Below are 21,471 nucleotides of genomic sequence, written 5' to 3' on the forward strand. Positions count from 1 at the left end.
ATGCTTAACCCACCAGATCACTCATTTGGGTTGAGTTCTCTCCTTTTTCTTTGTTTCTTACCCTTTCAGAGCCACCTCTTTTTCTGGCACCTTTGCATACTGAATATTGCTGCGCACATCAGAGATGCTAAATGTGAGACAAACAGAAAAGACAGATATAACACAGTTTGTTCTGCTAATGGCAAAGCTTTGTGTACTGCTGTGTCTGGCTGCCATAAAGTCCATTTCCTTAAACATTCAACAAACCAGATTCTTTCTTGTCTTGCACTTCTGTCTGTGCCCACATTTTTGCAATGTGGGTGCCACATACTTTTAAAGTAGAATAGAGACATTTTCAGCAGAAAAAATTGATGACACAAGTGAAAAGAATAGGAGAATCAGGCTGTCGGGGTAGGAAAAAGAACGGTTTCCTTTTATAAGCAATTGAAAATCTTGACATAGTTATGTCTGCGGGAAAATGGGGGGGATGTTTTGTCCAGCAGAAACATTTACTGAGCTGTAAGCACCAGAACAAGGGGCCTTTGCCTTGTACTGCTGCCTAGGGACCTGACAAAGAGGATTAAAGCATCAGTGCTGCTAATTTAACTATTTCACTATTATTTCATCCTCTTCCCCTGCTTCTTCAGTACATCCCTACTGTTGTCCTTCAACACGAGAGTGGCACTATGGGCTATTTGGCCGGAGGTGGGATAGTCAGCCCCACACTGTGTATGCTCTATCAACAGCCAGAAGATTCATCTGCCCAGCAAGGGATTCTACCTGCCTGTATCTTACAGATTCACCAGCATAGCAGGTGTCTCCTCTCTCCATGGACCAGAAGCAATCAGTAAAGCAATAAGTAGATCTGACTTGGGCATTCTTGTAGCATTCAGTAGAAAAGCAAGTATTGTCTACCTGCTGTATTGCTGAGGCATTGAACAACGCGGCAAGGGGCTCTGTAGGGACAAAGTGGGAACATCTGGCAGCAGTCAAGTGGTTAAATACATCTCTCTCAAGATAAGTTGTGTATGTATATTTAATGTATGAATGGCTTTTCATAAACTAGATTTAAATAAAAGCCCAACAAAGTATATATCAGAATATTTGACAATCTGTCAAGCTGTAAAAAAACATACATTCTACTAGACAAACGAAAATTTTTCTTTTTACATGAAAGAAAAAACAGGATGGCACTGAGCCAGCATGCTTCCGTTCCCAGTTTATGAAATAGTTCATGGCTGAATTGATCAACAGCTCAAAGTCTGATTTGCCAAAATACTGCCCATTGTTATTCTAAAAGAGATCCAAAGCGTGTGGAGGTGATGTGAATGCTATTTGAGCCTAGGCTGCAAATGCAGGGTGTGTTTTCAAGCCTGGGTTAACATGTTATTGTAGTGGGTCTCTTTATTTCATTCTATTAATGACCTTATAAATGGTGGAGATTTTAGGGACCTGGAGACAGAGAATTGGGTGCACCTATGTGAGCATGCCTATCAGCACTAGCTAGAAAGAACAGTGATGCAAGAAAATATCCTGTGTCATACCTTGACGCAGCATACCACATATCCACAATAGCCTCCAAAACACCAGCCCCATGGTCTTGTATATCCTATATCCTTGGTCATCATGCTGCTGTAAAAATCATCCGCAGTTTGCCCCTCAGCCAATGCTCCCCAGGCCATTCTGATGTGCAGCGACAAAATGAAAGGCAGGATGGAGAGGGATGTCTCCAGAGAAACAAAGCTCTGATTAAACCCGCCTGTTCCCCTCTCTGCCCCAGGCACTCAACACTACGAGCCTCAGATTAAACCAGTGTAACACCAGCAGTTTCCAGTGGTCTGTTTCTGACCCAGAAGATATTAACTTCCCGTCCAGTGGCTGCAAGAACCTTGGGTCACTTCCAGCACCATCTGAAAATCAATTTCAGTGTCACGACTTGTGTTTTCACTTCCATTTTAACCATTTCACTACTGTAGAAGAGTAAATTATTTCAGGGGGGATGATGTTATTCAGAGGGATAAACCTCTACATAGGCATCACAAATGGAAGATCATCTCTTCGCCACAGTCATATATATTAATTTTGTTTTGGCGATCACTTATGATAAACATTGTGCTTGAATGAAAGACAATGAAAATGAAGGATTTTATAGAGAAAAGAGCATCCAAATAGAAAAAGCAATATTCCCATATTAAAATATATACATTTCTTGGTTACATGTAATTTTGACAGGGGAACTCATTCCCCTATTTAATATAAATGAAACATGGACAATTAACTGGGTATTTTGCACAGTGATATTTCAATTGCATTTCATAAAACTCAGTCTGGCTTTGGAATGAATAATTTATCCAATTAGACTTTTTTTTTCCCTCCCCATTTTTAATGGAACCTGACTGTCCTCTTATCTATCGCACTGGTTTAAAAATGGAAATAATCCTATTAGAAACCAGGTGTGCAATGTGAGTGCAAAACCGGCGTCAATTTTTTGAGAGTCAGAAGGAAAATATCCTTAGGTTAATCACAGGTTTCCAAGCTGATTTTCGTTATTTGGATTCCATTTAACACTAATGTCCAAAAATTGAATGAGTTCTGCAGTTCGTTGGTGCAGACTCTAGACAGGAAATGTGAAGCTTGGCTGTGGCTGTTCACTTTATTCTGATTATATTGATTCTGGTGCTACATTTGCTGTGTTTAAGTCTTCTTCAGGCTAATTTTGCTTTAGCCTCTAAATTACTTTCAAATGTGATTCAGTGGGGGTTCAGATGGGTAAGAACAGGCTGAATTCTGGTTTGCAGGTGACAGAATCAGTTGAAATGTGAAAATAACACCGGAAAATTTTATTTAAATATGCAAAATTCTTGTATGGGCCTCCCACTTTTAATTTACAAATCAATAATGCTATGGTTGCTAGGTACCTGGCAGAGGATTTCTGTTTTCCTCTCATCAGTTTGTTCACAACAAAAATTTCCGGATTATATCATCCAGGGAGATTTTTAACCTTATATCGTTCCAATGCAATGCTATAGCTGAAATATTTTTTTTTTTTTTCTGTGTAATGCTTCTAGATGAAGGCTTGCAAATTTTATAGCTGTACAACATCCGCACAAGGAAAACTTCAAAATTTCACAGGTAGGGAAAACATAGGTTTAGACACAGGAACAAGTTTCTGCGGTTAATATATTACTTAGTGTCAGCTGATCCATGGTAATGGTTTCTGCATATGCTCATAAAATGTGAAATAATTGGACTGAGTGCTCTTTTAATGCAGGTAAAATGATCCTGAATTATCTTCCCTTTGCTATGGGCTAAAAGTTTGTACGCATATTTACTGGAGATCAGATGACATCTCTAACTTGTTTGTGTGTCTGAGCCCTGGAGCACAAGAAAAGAAAATTACTGGTCTGAGCTTGTTCAGCACCTGCAGAGAGCCCAGAGGTCCTGCCTTTGTGCTTCTAATCCCCTCTGTCCTCCCCACAAGAACATTAACTCTGTCTCTTGTAGGAAGCTGGAGTCATGAGTTTAATTTTCATTTTGTTTAAGGATCACATAAACCTAAGGGCACAGGGGAAACAACAGTGACATCAATATAAACTAACAAGCGCTGATCTTCAAACTGGGTTGGCAGTGTAATATGAATAGAAAGGGAGAATCTGTATGCTTTACTTCTGGCATTTATCTCAATGCAGGTTTCCTAATTTATTCAGCCTGTGTGTATTGAGGTGGGGGACCTCCTATTCTTAGAAACTAACAACAAAATTGGAAATTCAACAAAATGTGGAAGTAATGGCTATGGAATAATTAGAGGCCTCTGAGATTTATAGCTGGGAATTTGGTTTCAAAGGCGTTTTGCTGTACATCTTACATCAATGTAAGCATCACTGTCACTTTTGGGGTCTTTCATAAGCATTTTATTTCTTAATCATTCTTCTCATTGTGTCTTGTTTTCAAATCAAATGCAAGTTCCAGACCTTTCTGTTACATTGGTGCTTTCTTGTACTCCCTGGGCACAACCAAGCTAACTACGCCAAAATTTTAAAGAACATAAGAAATTCCTCCCCCACCCCAAGCTTTGCTGTTGGTCTTCCCTTCCTCTTGGGTTGACATATTTGCAGTGAAAGTTTTGCAATTGTTTCTAAAGCTTCTTCACACAGAGAGGAGGAACCAGATCACTGGGCTCTGGGAAGGGCTTAGAGAAGCTGGGATCCTTTAACAGAGACATGTTGTGTTCTAGGTAGGGTAGAAAGCTAAATGCTCATCTAGCAAGGAGAGGGGATCACAATGAGATATACATGGATCTGTCCTAGTGCAAGAGGGCTGGGGGATCAGGTTATGTGAGGTGGGAGGGGAGGGGATGCAGGGCATCCAGGCTGCCTGCAGCCATTGCCTGCTCACATCCTTCAGCTTTCACTGCCTTCTGAAAATCCACGCGGCGGGAATTAATAGTTCCACACAGTTCTAGTGACAGGTACAATTGTCAAAAGAAAGTGAACGAAGCGACAATGTGGAAGAGCTCCTTTAAACAGTTTCTAATTAGCTCTGAAGTCGTTTTCTGACAGCGTACTAATTTGAGGAAGACATAGTGTGTTGGCACTGCTCATAAAACCTATTACCCACCTTCCTACTTCCCAGCCCATTTGAGGACATTGTGCCTGCATTCCCTTGGTTCTCTCCCCTCCTTATATATGGTCTGTTATTAGGTTTTACTGAGTCCTGCTGATGTGAAAAAACCCCAAAGCCTTGCCTCAATGTCACTTATCAAGTGTGTTAACTCTTGGAGAATTTAAGACTGGCATTGGATGTTTCCATTGCCTTTAGGATGAATCTTTTTGCAAGGAGGAGAGATCCCTCTGTGTACTTCCTCAACCGTCAATTTTTTAATACCCACAGAGCTCACTCAAAATGGCCAAAAATCCAGTGCTCTAAGGGCAGAACACCAGCTCTCTATCTAAAATATGGTATTTCATGGAGTGTGACAGGTTTTTTTTAATTGAAATCAATAATTTTTTAAAGGAAACTAAAATCTCTGAACCTGAATTTCTATAGGAAAGGAGTCCATATTCTTTTCTTGTTATTCTGCCTAGTTGTCTGTAGAGCATCTTGTCCATCAATCAATGGTCCTCATGGCATTCTCTCTGAATGGACTACTGTATCTCCATAATTATGGCAAAGGTATTTTAATCTGGTTTATTTTATAACTTGGTATTGACATCCTGGGACCCTGGCACACACAGAAACCAAGGAATGTCATGCTTGTGCCACTTGTTCACACATTGCTGGGCTGAGCTGGGGAGGATTTGCCTTACCGTTTGCCTAAAGCACTTAATCAATGAAGGTATTGCAGGGTGTAATGATCATCATGTGAAAATAGTCCTTGGCCAAGAGTGGAGCTTTTTATTCTTAATTTAACTGCTTCTAAGAAGATTAGGGTTTTATCTACAGTCTGTGATTGCTTCATTGACATCAGCAAAGAAAAGTGTGCACACCTTGGCTGTCTAGCATGTCTTAGTGTGGTACTGAGTTCTGTAAGCCTCTGCCTTGTGCCCAGAGTCCAAGGTTCATGTTACTGCTTCAAAAATCTTTAGTTATTCATTCAAAGTGGAAAAACTCCTACTGGAGGGACCAAAAAGTTGCAGACCAGAATAAAGTACTTATTTGAGAGGTAAAAGACTGAAATTAATGTCCTCATATTAGAAAGACAAGATCTAACCTTTGCCTTCTGCATATCAAGTAATTGTCTCCACTGTCAGCCTTTGAACCACCCTGGAGTGATGTCTCTCTGGACAAAAAATGCCATTCTGGTGTTATGAAAGCTGAAGTGAAATCATTGCATCCCTGAAAAAATGTTTGTGTTGGACTAATTGACATTTTCACATTGAAAACTGGAAAATCCTCATGTAGACCTCTACTCAACTTCTTTACCTGCTCCTCCTTGTTTACCAAGTCCTTTGATATCATTCAGCTGTAGCTAAAAGTGGACTCTGTGCCCTCCTAGGAATTCGAGCTACAACTACAACTGTACTACAGCGTGGCTTGTGCCCCAGGCAGTGAACTAGTCTCGGAGTTACTATACTTATAGACAGAGATAGGCATGTGTGACTCACTGTAGTGGCCCTTGGAGCGAATTCTCCCCTAAACTGCCCCTTGCAGAGGTGGCTTTCCTCCCTGGCCTTTGCTGTGCAGCCATGAGATGCCTCTCCGTCGGTGGTCCCTGTCCTGTGGCCACTCATCAGGGCACTGCCTGTGGCTGTAGCAGCTGTGACTTGGGAGAAACTCTGGGCTTGGAAGCCAAAAACCCTCCGTGAGCCTCGGTGAACTCGCTCCACCTGTCCCTCATGCCGAGTGTATCTTCCGTTCGTTGTCAGCACTCGTTAAGACTGAGGGCATCTCTCTTGCTCGCTCTGCCTTGCCCATGTCTCCAATTTCACTGGAACAGAGTCAAACGGAGAGGAGTCCACGCAGGGTCTGGAACGGATCAGCAGGTCAGCTGGGAATGCCTGTCAGGCAGCCAGCGCGCTCCCTCCCTTCTCCCTGGCTTTCTTTGAGGTTTGTAGCTCTTCTGCTTTCTTGTTGCTATTGCCACCCTCCCCACACTCCCCCTGCCACACACCAAGCACCCAGACCTTTCCTGAGCACTTTACTTAATCCCCAGGATTCTTTATATAGGAATTAATCTTCTCGTCACAGTGGGAGAGCTGGGAGGGAGGGGGTACATTTGTCTCTCCTGCTGAGGTCTAGAGTTGCATTGCTGTGATTATTGGTGGTAGCAGTGTGCGTGTGGCTGGGGATCTCTGTTTAGCTTCTTCGTTTCTTAAACGGCACAGGGGCAGCAGCAAGGCAAGTTGGCAGCTTGGCTGTCTAGCTGCATTGTATCTGCTGCTAGAAAGAGGGAGTGTGAGTGGGGAGCAGCATGGCAGAACAAGAAGCTAGTGGCTTGCAAGTCCTTCTCTCCACCCTCCAGGTAAGAACAGCTTGAACTAATGAGAGAGACACTTGGGCTTGTTTTCCTCTTTAATCCACCAGCAGCGACTTGTTGGGCTGACGTTGCTCGTATGAGCTCTCCGCTGGCTTGTCTCTAAAAGCATCAGCATGCAGGAGTCCCGACCTGCACCTCCCACCCTAAAAAGCCCTTTTATGAAATGAAGTTTCACTATTTGGTGATGAGCGCCGGCAATTACCGCTATGCATCAATCACCAAGCCCCGTCCGAGGGCAGAGCCTCGGCTCCCGAGCTCTCGCTTGCGTTCGGCGGGGGAGTGAGGGAGGTGTGAGGAGGAACCGGCTGCTTCACAATGAATGGGACCTGACAGGGCTGTCAGTCTGCGAGCGAGGCAAGAACCAGCCGCGCACGCCGCCGCTCTGAGGGCTGAGGGGGGCGAGTAAACAGATCTGCCTGGAAGCAGCCAGTTCCTCCCTGTCAAATTGTCTTCACCAGGACCCTTAAGCGCTCACAGGGAAGTGACAAAAACTCTTGAGGCTGAGATCGGCAAGGCGCTGGCGTTGGGTCTGCTCAGTAAATGCTCTGGAGGAGCAGAGGGAAGTGTCACAGTCCAGGATCTTGTTGGAGAAGCTTGGCCACAGGAGGAAGGAGAGGTATCTCTTCCTCTGCCTGTAGGCAACCCTCTCAGTTCTGTTTCCCCCAGCACGGATGCACTTCTCCTGGTCTAGCAGGAGAAGATATCTAAGTTGAGGCATGAGCTGCCCTGTGAAATGGAGTGTGTGTTTTGGGAGGGAACCTATGATTTCATGAGCCACCGTTTCGCCATGAGGGGTGGGTGGGAATTGCTTTGCCCAGACAAGCTGCTTGCATAAAAAGCAGCTTTTTGAGAGCTATGGTGAAATGCCAGTTGTCTGTACTTCTCGGGTGCTCTGAGCCCCTGTGTGTGGCTGTGCTGATGTGGGTCAGAGCCCCACGGGGACGGGAGTTCCACATCTCGGGCAGCAGCAGCAGCATCCTCTGACTGCTACGTGTGTTGTCAAAACCTCCCACACTCCAGAAGCAGAAAATGAGGGATAGGGTGTGTAGAACAGACTTACCCTTCTGGATGAGCCCAAGGATTCATGTCTCCCACCATTGCGTCTCGGAAGGTTTCTGTCACCAGCCGCAAGTGTGTAGGGAAGGTTATAAAACCCCAAGAGACGTAATTGGCTTCAAAACTATAGTTGTGGGGGCTGATCAGCCTTGACATTTTTATCCAAGCTTACGTAACTGTCAACAACTTTTATTTCTCCTATCATTGTCAAACCCTGGTTTGCCCTCTGTGGTACCCTGTGGCAGTGAGTTCTGCAGGTAAACTGGCACGCTGTAGAAAATTGTCCTGTTGTCCTTTTTTTTGGCACTGTATCTGGCCTGCGCCTATGTTCTTACAGCTTATCTAATACATATTTTGTACTAGATCATGTTCTTGCTGTATCCAAGTTATAGTCCTCTCCCTATTACTTTGGATAAGTGTGAGCTGAGTGTACATCTGCTTTTTCTTATGCTCTCTAACACTAACAGTCCTGGTGCTCTCTGCATAGTCTGGGAACAGAGCTGGACAAGGCCCACGATTAAATTGGAAGCTGTAGCTTAATCAGGTATGTGATTCATTGACAAAGCTACATAGAGGGCTAGATTAGAAATAGGAACACCACAGGTGAAACAGGTGGTGGTATTGGTAAAATTGCAAGGTAGTGCAGCATTCATCTCCAATATTACAAAATCTAACCTTGGTACAAGACTCTCATTTCCAAAAATTCTGTATTCACTTAGAGAAGAGGAAAAAGCTTTCTTCTTGTATCTTCAGGTAGATAGAGAGGTTTGAGTGTTAGAGGACAGAAAGCAAAATGCCAGTATATTCTGATTCCCCTCCTTCCCTTACCCCTACCCAAAACTCTGCAATGCCATCACCTCTCTCTGCTACAAAAACCAGGTGATAAAAAAGACCTTTACTTGTCACAGTTGGAAAGCACTGGCCTGGGAAAGAATAACTTTTGTTGATGTTTGCATTTGCTGATTAACATCTCTCCACACTTTGTTATTTTCTGCAACAGCTGTCCAAAACATGGTTGCTTTGTTTTTGTGTCCTGCTGGATTGTCAGTGCTGGTTCATATTCTTTTACTGGGCACGAAGAACATGTCTGCTGCATACAGCAGGCTATTCTGCAGGATAATACTGAGTATTTTTAATTTCTGTTAGCACCTAATACTGCTTTGTATGCTGAAAGCTTTCAGGTGAAGATTGAGGGAACGTTCAGACACCAAAACAGTATTTATAAACCTCATAATAAAAACATCCTTTCTCCTTCAGTCACTCACACACGGCTAAATTTCTACCTCACTTCCAAGCACCATCACAGATTATTATTCTCAGTTGGAGCAATGTCCCCACCTGAGGTAGGGTCTATGACCTTCAGCCAAGGGAATGGTCTATGCCATCTCCTCCTGGCATAGACTCTTTTACTCCTACTCTCACAGCCTGGCTTTGGTAAGGACGGTTTCATGCAGAACAAAACGAGAACAACGTGCACTTTGTAGCTGAACTCCTGCTCTAGTCAAGGAAAGAAACACATTTGGTTTCTGAGCTCTTCCAAACTGTTCTCAGTGCAGCGAAGGAGCATCATCCTCCAAAGACAGCTCAAACCCCTGAAAGCACAACGTATTACAGATGTTCTGAAAAGTGACAAGATGAAAAGCAAAAACTGCTTTCAAAGCGCAGCTGCATTTTGTCACCAAAATGTCACTGCAGGGAAGATGTGACATTTCAGATCTCTAGGTAAAAAGCGCTTCATTGCTTACAAGGTGCAGCTTTAAAATGTGAATTTCTGATTTAAGAAAAACCTCTCCCTATCTCACAGGTTTTGTGTCAGTATGGCAGAGCTGAGCTCTTTGGAGTTTATTACTGTAGTTTCTCATTTTGCTTCTAACCCTGTTACCACCTTCTTCACTCTCTCTTCTTCACTCTCCCCCTGCAACGTGCTCCTACAATTATCAGTTCTGGTCCCTCTGGCTTGGAGAGTGCTACCCGGTTCTGTTCCCATCTCTTACTGCATGACATCGACCTCCTCACCTCACATCCAGCTCTGCTCCGTCATTCATACACAGACAGTGCAGTACCTAGACCAAGGCTGGGATGGTTATTACTCCTCACCCTACTCCCCAGCCACAGCATAGCAGAAATAAACATCCTCCCTATGTACAGTTTACGACCATGGAAAAAAGTCTAACATCCCATTTTACAGGCAGCCTCCCTAATGCAAAATCCCAGAGAGATTTGGGATTAGATCTCTTGTTTATTTTAATGCCAGGAGGAAGTATCTGGGTGCTAGTTAAAAACAGCTGTTAGTTGCTAAGCAGAACAACAGAAAACTTAAGCCAGCACCTTTCATTGTGTCCCAGACTATTGAATCCCTTGAGAATGCAGAGCATCCTAGTTCCTGCTGCTGGGTGTCCTGACCCTCATCTCACTCCATCCTCTCTCCATTTAGATAAATAAGAAGCATTTTGATTCTTCCCTTGCTTTCTCCCTGCTCTCTTCCTCACTTGCCAGGCCCAGATGTGAGCCTGCCTTGATTATCCCTGAGAATATCTCCTTATTCCATGGCATCGTACGTGTTGCCTGAGAACTCCCAGATTTCCTGTTGGCTCTCAGCATGGTTTTCACATGCTTCTCGAAGCCCCAGTCCCTGTTCACATGTTTTGCAAAGCTAGCAACCCCTGGGGCTGTTGGCAGATCTTTGGCTCAAACTGTGTCCTACTATGTCAGACCGCACAGGTTCCCAAATGCTATGGTTCAAAAGGAAAGAGGTGAAAATCTTACGTATCAATGGAGGATGTTGTTTGTGTACAGGAACTCCTCTCTGAATGGCTGTGGTCCCCAGCAGGGAACAGATACAGGTTCCACTGTTTGCTAACTTGAACCTCTCTGCTCCTTTGCGCTGCCGCTTCCGAGCTGTTTTGCTGGCTGGCTGACAAGGCAGTTCTATTGTTATCCTAAAGACAAGTGGGAAGATATCTGTGCTGCTCCAGTGACAATGAATATAAACGCATTTTGCAAAACACTTTTGTCTCCTCTGCATCCTTCCTCTTATTCTGCCAGCAGAGCTGCTGAGGTGCCTGGCTTTGAGCAAAATAGATGCAAAAATACCAAGAACTGCTCAGCAAGTGGAATGCCCACTGGTTTGGGTTGGGGATGGAGGAGCTCGAAGTTTGGAGCTGTGTTTTTGGGAGCCCAGCTTGGCAGGCAGAGCTTAGTGGAATAGCCTGAGAGGGAACAAAAATCAACTCAAAACCAGATGGCCATGTTTATGTGGTTCATTAACTGAGTTTTACTGAGATTGTTGTACCTAAAGTGAACAGCAGTGGACTTAGTGTCCTCCTCTTCCATACAAAAAATATTCTAGCTTTGGAGCAGCAAAAGTAGTGGAGTTAGGGCAGTGAGACACTCTGCTGCGGGGTTCAAAGGGAAACCCTTCACAGGGAAACACTGAATGCTCCAGCAGCACTGTCCTGTCTCTACTGCTGATGCTTCTTAGGCTGCATGAGCCTATTTTCTGCTTTAACTGTGGAAGAAAAGGAATAATTCTCTGCAAACGACCCTGTAGAGACAGTTCAGGCCTTCACCACAACTTTCAGGGTCACTGCTTGTTCTTCCCACCTCAGCTGTCATCTCCTCCCTGTCCAAGGAGAACCTAAAGGTAACCCCGAACTCTTCCCTACAATTCCTGGCTCACCACCATGGGGCACTGCTAAGCAAGAAAGAAGAAAGGAGGTTGTCATCCACGCATTAACCCCGAATTCCTGCCAGGCTGCAGAAGAAATATTAAGGTTTGGTGCCCTTGTGAATCAGTGCAGAACACTAACAGCCCTCGGAGGAAGCTGAGGCACATCTTGGACTCCGCTGAAACCCTTCCACCGGCCGAGTGGGGACCATAATTTCACTCTCTGTCCCCGGGCTGGTCGCAGCTGTTTCTCTGAGCGCACTGCCAGCTCCTCTGAAAATGCCTCCAGTTGGACTCTGCAGAGTTTCCTGCGATTGCATTAATGAGGATTCGGGACCTCGGGGTGCAAAATGTACGCAGAGACTGATTAGAGCAGCAGCAACTATGGCTGGGCTGAGCAAGAGAGAGTGTTGCAATCTGAGTTGGAGCAGAACTTTATGTTGAACAAGGAAAGTGGGCTTCAGTTTGTCTCCTGTTGTCCCTCCTGCTTGCCTAGGATTTTGAGGACAAATGAGATTGTGTCATGAAGAGACATTGTGTCATGTGTCATGATTGTGTCATGAAGAGACCCCTTTCTCCCTTGCTGCAGAAACACAAATGCGGCAGGATAGCCTTGTCGCTAAATCAGTTGAATGCGGGCCTGGAGAAATGGATTATAACCCCCTGTATCTGAGTTAATCATGTCTAACATGGCTAATAAGCCCACCATGCCTCACATCAGCGTTTGAGAAATCAGGCAATGAACATTGGAAAAAAAATATCTGAATTTCTGGTGACAACACAGTAAAAAAAAACCTGAGGAGCAAATTAATAATTCGTTCCCTGTGCAGGGCTTGGATTCCACAAAATAAATAATGCACAGAACCACATGCTAAATGATGACAACAAAAAGCTATATGGGGTGGTTTTCCAGGCAGCAGGCACTGTTCAGCCTGAAGCAGAAGTTTTGTGAAATAAAGCAAGTTGGCATGAAATTTAAAAACACGGTTACTCCAGGGGGCCAAACGAAACAACTTGAACACTTTAAAACTGGTGCTTCTTAGCTGTTGAGGGCCTGACCTTGCACTCATGGCCAGGCTGTTTAAATTAGACTATTTGGATGTAATATAATGGCAAATTATACCACGTCAAGCAGCTTTATATTGTGTGTTTCTGTACAACTGCTGCATTATGGACACAAACACACATGAAACTACATTATGTAAGGAGGCATATGCATTTGTTTAAAATATTTCTCTTTCACAGATATTCTAAAAATATATTCAAATGCATCTGCTTATTTATTTGTAAGTTAAGAGTAATTATTGGTGGTTATCTAGCTTCCGTAGGTGTTTTACATGCCTACAGGTATATTTATATATTACATCAATATTTTTATATCAATGGAAATTTTCCACCTTCTCCTTTTCTCAGGCTTCAATAATTTCCCTCTGTGAAATATATGAAAAGAGATGTTTCCGTACAGAGAGGTGTTTGCTTGAATAGATCTTGCTTGTGCTTCTTTGTATAGCATAATCTTATTTTCAGTGTATTATATTGCATTTTGTTGTAATGACTTAGAGTTCTTTTCAATCCATTTTTCTGTTCGATGCATTGGTCCAGTCCTCTTGGCTTTATCTATAATGGGGAAAAAAACCTCTGTGGTAGAAAATATGTTCATGGATATCTTTGAATTAAAGTTTACTACATTACATTTAGCAAAAAGCACAAGAAAGTTACTTGTATTGAAAAACACGTGGGCTGATAATCATTAACTTTACCATTGTTTACTGACACCAGCAGAGAGTTTACCAATGTGTGTTAACAGGAAGAAAAACATTTCATAAATATACCAGAAATTTAAGAGATGGGGAGGGATTTTCTGTCTCTTCGTCTGCGATAGCAGGGTTGAAAATTGCTCCTGGAGTTTTTGCTATCATAGGGATTCTGCCTCTGCGTGATCATTCCTATTTGTGCCAGGATAGGTGACACAACACATATCATCATTGCTCTTGCGATGAAATTTGGGGGCATTTATGTCTCTAGAAGTGCAGGTAAAAGCCCCTCCTTCCACAGGGCTCCAGGAGCAGTCAGTAGAAGTGCAGAAGTAAGGCAGTGTTTGCTGGTAGCTCCTCGTGGAATGAGCCATGCTCCTGTGGAGAGGTGGCCCTTTTCTGTGTATGTTACGGTCAATGTATGGACACCTGAGAACTTCAGGGTTTCACATGTCTTTGAAAACCCCAAATCCATAGACATACCATGTGCCCACATATGTCATTGGGCTCTGCCAGACTCCAGCCCCGTGACTATGTTCTTCTCACCAGACCAGGATGTAAAATAATTCCCTGTTGCCTTTCCCTGTTCTTTTAATAAGCACTTGTCTCACAGATAGTCTATTTGCACCTGTTTGCCTACAAGGTCCGATGGGCCATAGGATAGAAGTGCTGATCCACGAGCCGGGCCGTTCTGCGTGCTGGGCTTGCTGCTCATCTCTGCAGGAAAGGATGAGGAGCTGTGATTCTCGGGCAAAGCAGGCTGATTTTGGTCCCCAGGGGATTGTGGGGAATGTGCCTGGAAATTGGTGAGACACACGCCTTGAGAGGAAGCTACAACCTTCTCTAGGGAGACTCAGAACAGTTCAAAGCAACCTCACCACACAGTCATCCTTCTCCCCACTGACAAAACCAAGTTTGCTGCTGGAAGTGAGGAATGAGTGTTAGAGGGAAGCCATATGGTATGTTCTTGTCCAACTAAATTGTCCAGCTCAGTTGACGTACTGGTGGGTCATCAGTCTCTGCAATCCTGAAAGCTATGTGCGCAACAGAAAGCACTACTGTGCTGCTGTTTCACAAGAGACAGTTTAATTTCAGAAAAGACAGTTTAATTAAAGATGACTTTGAAACAAGAACATGATTCCAAACCACCCTCAAATATGTCTAGACGTTTTCTGTTATAATTAAAAAAAACCCAACCAAACAACCAACAACTGGTTTTTTCTGATTGATTCAACTTTGTGAGAAGTTGACCCAAATATAGTCTAGGTGCATTCTTCGGGTGAAGATTCAAATTTCCAAGAACTGGATAATCCTTTGCCTTTTCATACACGGAAAACAACTTAGTACAGTTTTGGGAAGGAAAGTATAATGTGATGAAGAATGCCCCTTTAAAATAAGGTCATTCTCCACAGGTCAATGGACACACACCACATTCATATCCATGACTTAGTACTTCCTTTTGATCTTTTGCACTGTTATGGCCTTTGTTTTACTGAGTGGAGACCTACCATATTATAAAGAAATCATGGTTTCAGAGTGAAGAATTTGTCATTGATTTCATAAGATGTCTTCTAGAGAGGACAAAGATAACATCGTAGAGACCCTTCTGCCCACAGGCACTACTAAGATACACAAAAGAGAATGAATGTTTTAGACCAGCTATTGATTGATGGAATAACATCTGCTTGATAAGAAATTCCCTGAGCAAAGCTAAACCTCCTTCCCTTAGGGGTTTTAGAGAACAATGTTGGGTTTTTTCTCCTCATGATCTGTTCTCCTGGAAGAACACAGCCTTATTTTCAAAAGGTGCGGTAGGTTGAGGTGGAATTAATGAGAACAGCAAAACTTTCATTATGATTCTTATTAGAAAATTGAGTAATTCTGACATGGAAGTGTCCTGTGGGAGAAATAACTGCTCTACCAAAGACATCTTGGCTTTTTTCCCCCTTTTAACAAGTGACGCTTTGAAACTAAACCATACATTTTTCTGACACTAGAGCCATGGAAGCACTGCAGCATTGTGTTGTACTGCAATCAACTACTGTGAAGCCTTTTATGCACATTAATTTTTGGTGTAATTTACAGGCGTAGACTTCCCACTGGGCCCAATGGATATTTGATCCCTGTAGTAAACAGAGACAGACTTTTCTCCCCTGGGCCCATCTGCTCCACTACACTCTCTGCTACCTATTCCCTTTGTTCAAAAGAGAGAATGATGGTGTATTGACAGCTAAAACAGGACTCCTGGGATTTATTCTCAGGACCGTTACAAACTCCCTCTATCAAACTCATTTAATGTCTGTACCTCCAGATTTCTCCATTTGGTCAGTAAATGGAGATAAAACTCGTCTGTCGAGTTAGGGCAAAGGGAGTTTTAGTTCACATTGTTTCCCAAATCAAAGGGGGGAATAACTGACTCCATGAGCAGACAACGCTCATGCAGCCTGGGTGAAATCAGTGCAATGCCTGTCATTCTCTGTCATCCTCTGTTTTTTTTTTTTTAATGTGATTCCTGCTAAAAGGCCAAAGCAGCAGATTTATACTGAAGATAAAGCTGGCCCTCCATTTTACTCAGGATTAACCTGGCAAGCAGGAGCGTGACAGGGAGAGAAAGAGATCCTTCCATAAGCAGTTCGCTTGGCATGGTGAATGCCCACCTGTCTGCACTGCAAAGGAGGGGAGGGGGGAGAATGGTCCACCTGACCTTTCCCTATGATTAAAATGCTGATCTAATGAAGTCAGAGGAACAAACTGAACTGCCTCTTTCGACCCTCCATTTTTCCAGGAATAAATCAGTACCATCCACATGGAGACAGTTTCTGGAGAGGCTAGGGGAAAGCAGCACTACGGCCCTGATTTATCTGGCCTCCTCTTTGGGAAAATCTCCTGTATTTGAGTGGCCTCTTGCCCCACTCTAAAGTTCTGCAAGTGGGGGAGAGAGCTGAAGATAACAAATCAGAAAGACAACATGTGCCTGGCTCTGTTTTTCTTTGACAATCTTTCTTCCAATAGGGCTTAGGTCATTTGATCTCCTCATAATGCACAGGGATTTCAAGGGGACAGCTGGAAGCAGAGATGCATTGAAACGACTTGCTCTCTTAGATGAAAACCATGCTTATTAGCGGTTTGTTTCAAAAGCTCCAGCAGCAGCGGCTATATCTCCCTGACTGCAGACTCTGGAAGGTTTTGTCTAAAAGGTGGTTTTCTGAGTGTCTGGCTGATCACAGAGATGGAAATCTTCCTAGCTGAGTTCCCCTGATATGTCCTAACAAAGCCTGTGGAGCACTGTTAACACCAGCAGGTCTCCCTGAGAACATGCTTAAATAAAATAGGACACAACAATTACTTTTTGGTGGTCTTTCCATGCTGACAGTGGATGCAGGCATCAGAGGTAGACTCTGACATAGACCAAATGTCCTACTGGGTATTCACTGAAGAATTCACCTTTCTCTCAGAGATCAGTACACCATGACATCAAGACTGTATTTGCTCAGATCTCGGTGAGGCATGTGTCGGTCTATGGAGATCTCACAGGTCCCTCCCCATTGTTGTGCCAGCAGCAGAGGAATGCATGGCTCATGCCAATGGTTCCCTCTTTTTGGAAGAGTCACGCTATCCCATGTTCAGCCTGTTCCTATTTAAAAGTGTCTCAGTAGAGACAGCCCATGGAGTTTGGTTTGGTGAAGTCCACAGGGTATCTCAGTAGACTGAAGCTAAACAGTGTGTAGAGTATGGCACATCAGGGGACACCGTGCTCCTTGCCAAGAAGTGCTGGGCCAGTGCTGCTCCTTGGACACCCACGGGCACAGAAAGTGCTGGAATTTGCTCTGCTGCAGAAGCACCACAGTCTTGCCACACAAAGGCGCCAGTAAGCATAAGAGCTCTCACACATCTCTCCCTTTGCAATGTCCCTGATCGCCATTAGCCTAGATCTCAGCTCAGGAGTCTCTGAGAGGAGAGTGAGCTCCTATTTTTAAATTTAACTCCTGTCACGTCTTCCTGGAGCACAAATGCAGCAGTAAGCTCATTCACTGAGCTAATAAAATGCCTTTTAGCTTGACTGACCAGCACTTAGTTTGCAAGTGCTTCTGAGCTACTGAACTGAAGTAACAAGGGCTGAATAAAGCCCCAAACATGTCTCCCTTTGACATGGTGGCATTGGTGTGCTGCTGCTGGGTGTCTTGCACAGGGTGTAGACTAAAGATAATAAAAAGCTTTGTTACCATCTGGATGGAAAACGACATACCCCTCTCATACCTTTTAAAAACTTGGCAGCCTTTTCAGAGAACTGCGGGCTTTGCTTTTAGGAGATTGCTGTTTAAATCTAGATAGATGGATCTCAGCAATGTAGTTAGACAGATGTTCTGCTTTACATTACTAGTAATAATACTTTGAATCATTAGAATTTCGAAACAGAGTTTGCTATTCATTATGGATGCCGAGTTTCGTTTGTTGTTTGATTTTTCACTTAGACTGGATGGGAAAAATAGGTTCATCATTTTCACTTTCAGGTTCCATCTCTTAAGAAAATAAGCTGTGACTAACAATAGTTACTAGTGGTTTGTCTCCGCTACCCATACCTCAATCATCATTATTAAGTGTTGATTGATTAAAGGTATTTTCATTGCTGTTCCAGAAAGCACTTTTGAAAGTGGGGTAGATTGACACTTATCTTGGCAAGAGAAAGGACTGGTGTTTTTCTAAACCAGAACGTACTTTATACTGATCCTTTTGTTCAGCCTGTACGAGCCGATGTCAGACCAATGCGTAGCAAATGGGCGTGTTAGCACTGGAATATAGAGAGAGGCCCAGACTGAACAGAGCGTTATCCTAGGCAAGTGCCAGGGCAGACTGAGAGTAGGCATAGGGACTCTTGTGGCTTTGTTGTGCTTAGCCCAAGCAGGAACATCACAGAGAAGGCAGGGATAGCAGCATCTTCATTATGGCTATTTATTTCCACCTGCACATACTCACATTTGCGGTAGTATTCAAAATCTGTGGTTTCATTAAAAGGCAAGTGCATCTGGAAATTTTCCAAGGATCTTCCAGACTCACTTGTACTTTGAGAAATGTCATTGCTTGAAAAAAAACTTTAATTCCCAATTACGCTGCTTCTTTGAAAGACTGAGTGTTCTCTGGACTGACACCCATAAAATCTCACGAAGACAGATAGTAGCATATTTCATGCTGCTCTTTCATCGTTAGTAGGGGAAAAGCAACCTACAGCTGAATGGAAAATACAGATCCTTCCTATCAAGTTTGGGTGGCAGTTGTGTTAAGTAGCTGTAACGGAGTGGCTTTTGAAAGAAACATTAATATTTTAAAATAGTTCAGTAGCAGTTAAAGTAATAAAAAATATAGGACTAAATCCAAGAAACAGCAATAAACAGTAGGTGCTAACATGCATATAGAGATCATTGTGCAAGAATGCTTAATGCCTTACAGAAACTTATTAGGAGAGTGAAAGACATATGCTAGGATAATTTTGGCATTAAAATAAAAATAGATTAAAAAGACGAAAAAAATGAACGATATAACATTAAATCCCATCACAATCTTTAGGTGTCATAGGTAACTTATTGTGGAATAAGAGATGAAACCTGAGAGAATTTATCTGCAGTAGAAATTACAGAAAAAACATTAGAAATATTCAAAAGAAAGTCTAAAAGCCTTTTGCAGAATATCACGTGTTTTGATTTATCTCAAAGTTTCTTCATTCTTTTAAAACTTCCAATTTGACAGAAGCATTTTAAGGTTATATAATAATGTGTTTTACCACTGGTTCTGCATAATGAAGTAATTGCTCTATTAGAGATGCATTAGTGAGAGGAGCAAGTGACACAAAGGAACTTTGTATCAGGAGGAACTTCTGAACAAGGACAATCTTTTCTTTGAGAACATAGAGAGAAATCTGGCATGAAAAGAAAGAAAGAAGGAAAGAAAGAAAGAAGGAAAGGAAGGAAGGAAGGACGGAAGGGAGAGAGGGAGGGAGGGAGGAAGGAAGGAAAGCAATTTACTTTGACAATGGTGTCCAGACATTGCAGTCTATCAGGGCATAATTCCTGCAGATATCTGGATGTGAATACATTTTATTAGTGTGACGCACTAATGGTGTGGCACAGACATGATGAACAACCTTTCCACAAAGACCTTGGAGTCTTTGTGACATAGCAGGTAAAACATCCGTTGGAAAAGGGTCAGGTCATGGTCTATGTACCTCTTAATTCCTGTATGGATGAATCAAACGTAGCATCTCCATCATCCTTCCCAAGGATGAACTGTTTCATAGATAGGGCTAGGACTCACGGGTGGTGAGTAACCCTTTTTTCTCCCAGTCTGGCATTAGGATTCCTTGCAGGGGATAAGTCTTTTCTGCTGCATTTACTCCTGGGAGGTTGGGAGGAGAAGACAGATCTCAGGCAAGGAAATCTTTGAACCCCCCACAAACAAATGGAAGTAAGTGTGTGATTGAAAGCTGTAATGCTTCTGTTGCAGACAATGTTTCTGCTTCATTTTATTGGAATAGCTATCTGGGCTCTGCCACCAATCCTCTTAGGTATTGACTAAGTGAATTTCTCACCACAAGGTGATATTTCCCACCAGGAAAATAAGGGACAATGAATCTGATCTTCTTGATGAGGGATGCAGTGGGGCAGGTGTTAATTAATATTTGTGAAGAAATCTGTGATCTTGTGATGAAAGGTGTTATGTTAGTGCAATTTATTGCATTAAATATAGTAAGATTCCTTGGCACAGATGATTTCCACCATGTTATTCACCAAGTTATTTTGGCTAGAGATCAGCTCAGGCCAAGCTGTTATCTCTCAACACCTTCAGTGTTTTGAAGACATTCAGATAAAAGTTTGGAATTTGCCCATTTCTGCTTTGAAGCAGTTTAATTCCACAGGGTGTAGCATGTACCCTTCAGAAAGAAACCCTGAAGCTCAAGGAACAGAGCAAAGTCCTGAAGTTGTCTTTGAGGCCCTATTTCTGCCCAGTCACCTGGATGAGCTGCTGTCCATTGCGAAGGCTGTGTAATCATTACACCCAACAGTGATCTGGTGTGTTATTGAAAAAAATGCTGCAGGTTATCCCACTCAAGTGCAAAAAAGGATGAGAAAAAACATACCTTCAGGTCACCACAGGCCATAAAAAAAGCCACCCACCTGATTGCAGCAGGCCAGAGAGTGGGACCTTTTTTTTTATGAGTATTTTCTATATTCCCTGGTATAAAATCTACAGCTGCTGCTTTGGGTTGATGCATGGAAGCATCAACAGGAATGAAAATGGCTGGTGCTTGGGTAAATGAGGTGCTCACAATGCCTCATAGGGGCGTGCAGGAGCCAGCGAGAGGGACTCGGCTCTAAGGCTTGGGAACAGGAGCAAGAACTTGTCGGGCCACGTGTCTCATTCTGGGAGGCCCCTTGGCTGCCCTGTGTACAGTTTGAGGGCTACGTGATCCCACACAGCTGCGAACGCCTTTCTCGCAGGATTATAGAGGTCACTTGGGACACTACCCGAGCAGCAAGGTCCTCCTCGCCGAGGCTTTAAATAGCCCTTTTCCCTTCCAGGTCTCCTTTGAGTTTCCTGGCTTGCTCTGGCCTATCTGACTCCTGAGGAGAGGATATCCAGATTCGGCCAAAGAAATGCACTGTTTACCACCGAGGATGGTGACGTCTGTGGCGGCGCTGAGGACAGCTGGATGGGTGTTTGGGATCAGGGGCAAGAGGACCATAACTTCTTAGGATCCTTCTAAAGCACGATGATGGCAGTATTGTAACAAAGTGCTTCAGTAATAACAAAATTTAGCCTGTAATCACTTTAATTTGAATACTCTCTTATTCTAAGGTTGGCTAGTGAAATTTCAGCTATCTCTGAACCCTTTTTTTCCCCTCAGAAATAATGATTTTTTTTTTTTCCTAAACCTCCGTGTATCCAATACTGTTGATAATAACCTTCCGACAAGAAGAAATCACAGTTAGCTGGCTGAATATTGAGGCTGAGGATGGGAGTACACAGGCAATAAACTCTCCAGGGTA

At 43.3% G+C, this 21,471-nt stretch overlaps 1 protein-coding gene across 1 annotated transcript in view; it reads left to right on the forward strand.

Moving 5' to 3' along the window:
- Window positions 1-6,679: 6,679 nt before the first annotated feature.
- The window catches only part of AGBL1 (AGBL carboxypeptidase 1), a 301,822-nt gene continuing 287,030 nt past the window's right edge, over window positions 6,680-21,471 (forward strand). The window contains exon 1 of the mRNA XM_054215255.1: window positions 6,680-6,940. Within this exon, the coding sequence (XP_054071230.1) occupies window positions 6,890-6,940 (51 nt within the window). The 5' untranslated portion in view covers window positions 6,680-6,889. The remainder of the gene's footprint in view (window positions 6,941-21,471) is intronic.

Source organism: Rissa tridactyla, chromosome 9 (assembly GCF_028500815.1).
Source record: "Rissa tridactyla isolate bRisTri1 chromosome 9, bRisTri1.patW.cur.20221130, whole genome shotgun sequence".
Taxonomy (NCBI): domain Eukaryota; kingdom Metazoa; phylum Chordata; class Aves; order Charadriiformes; family Laridae; genus Rissa; species Rissa tridactyla.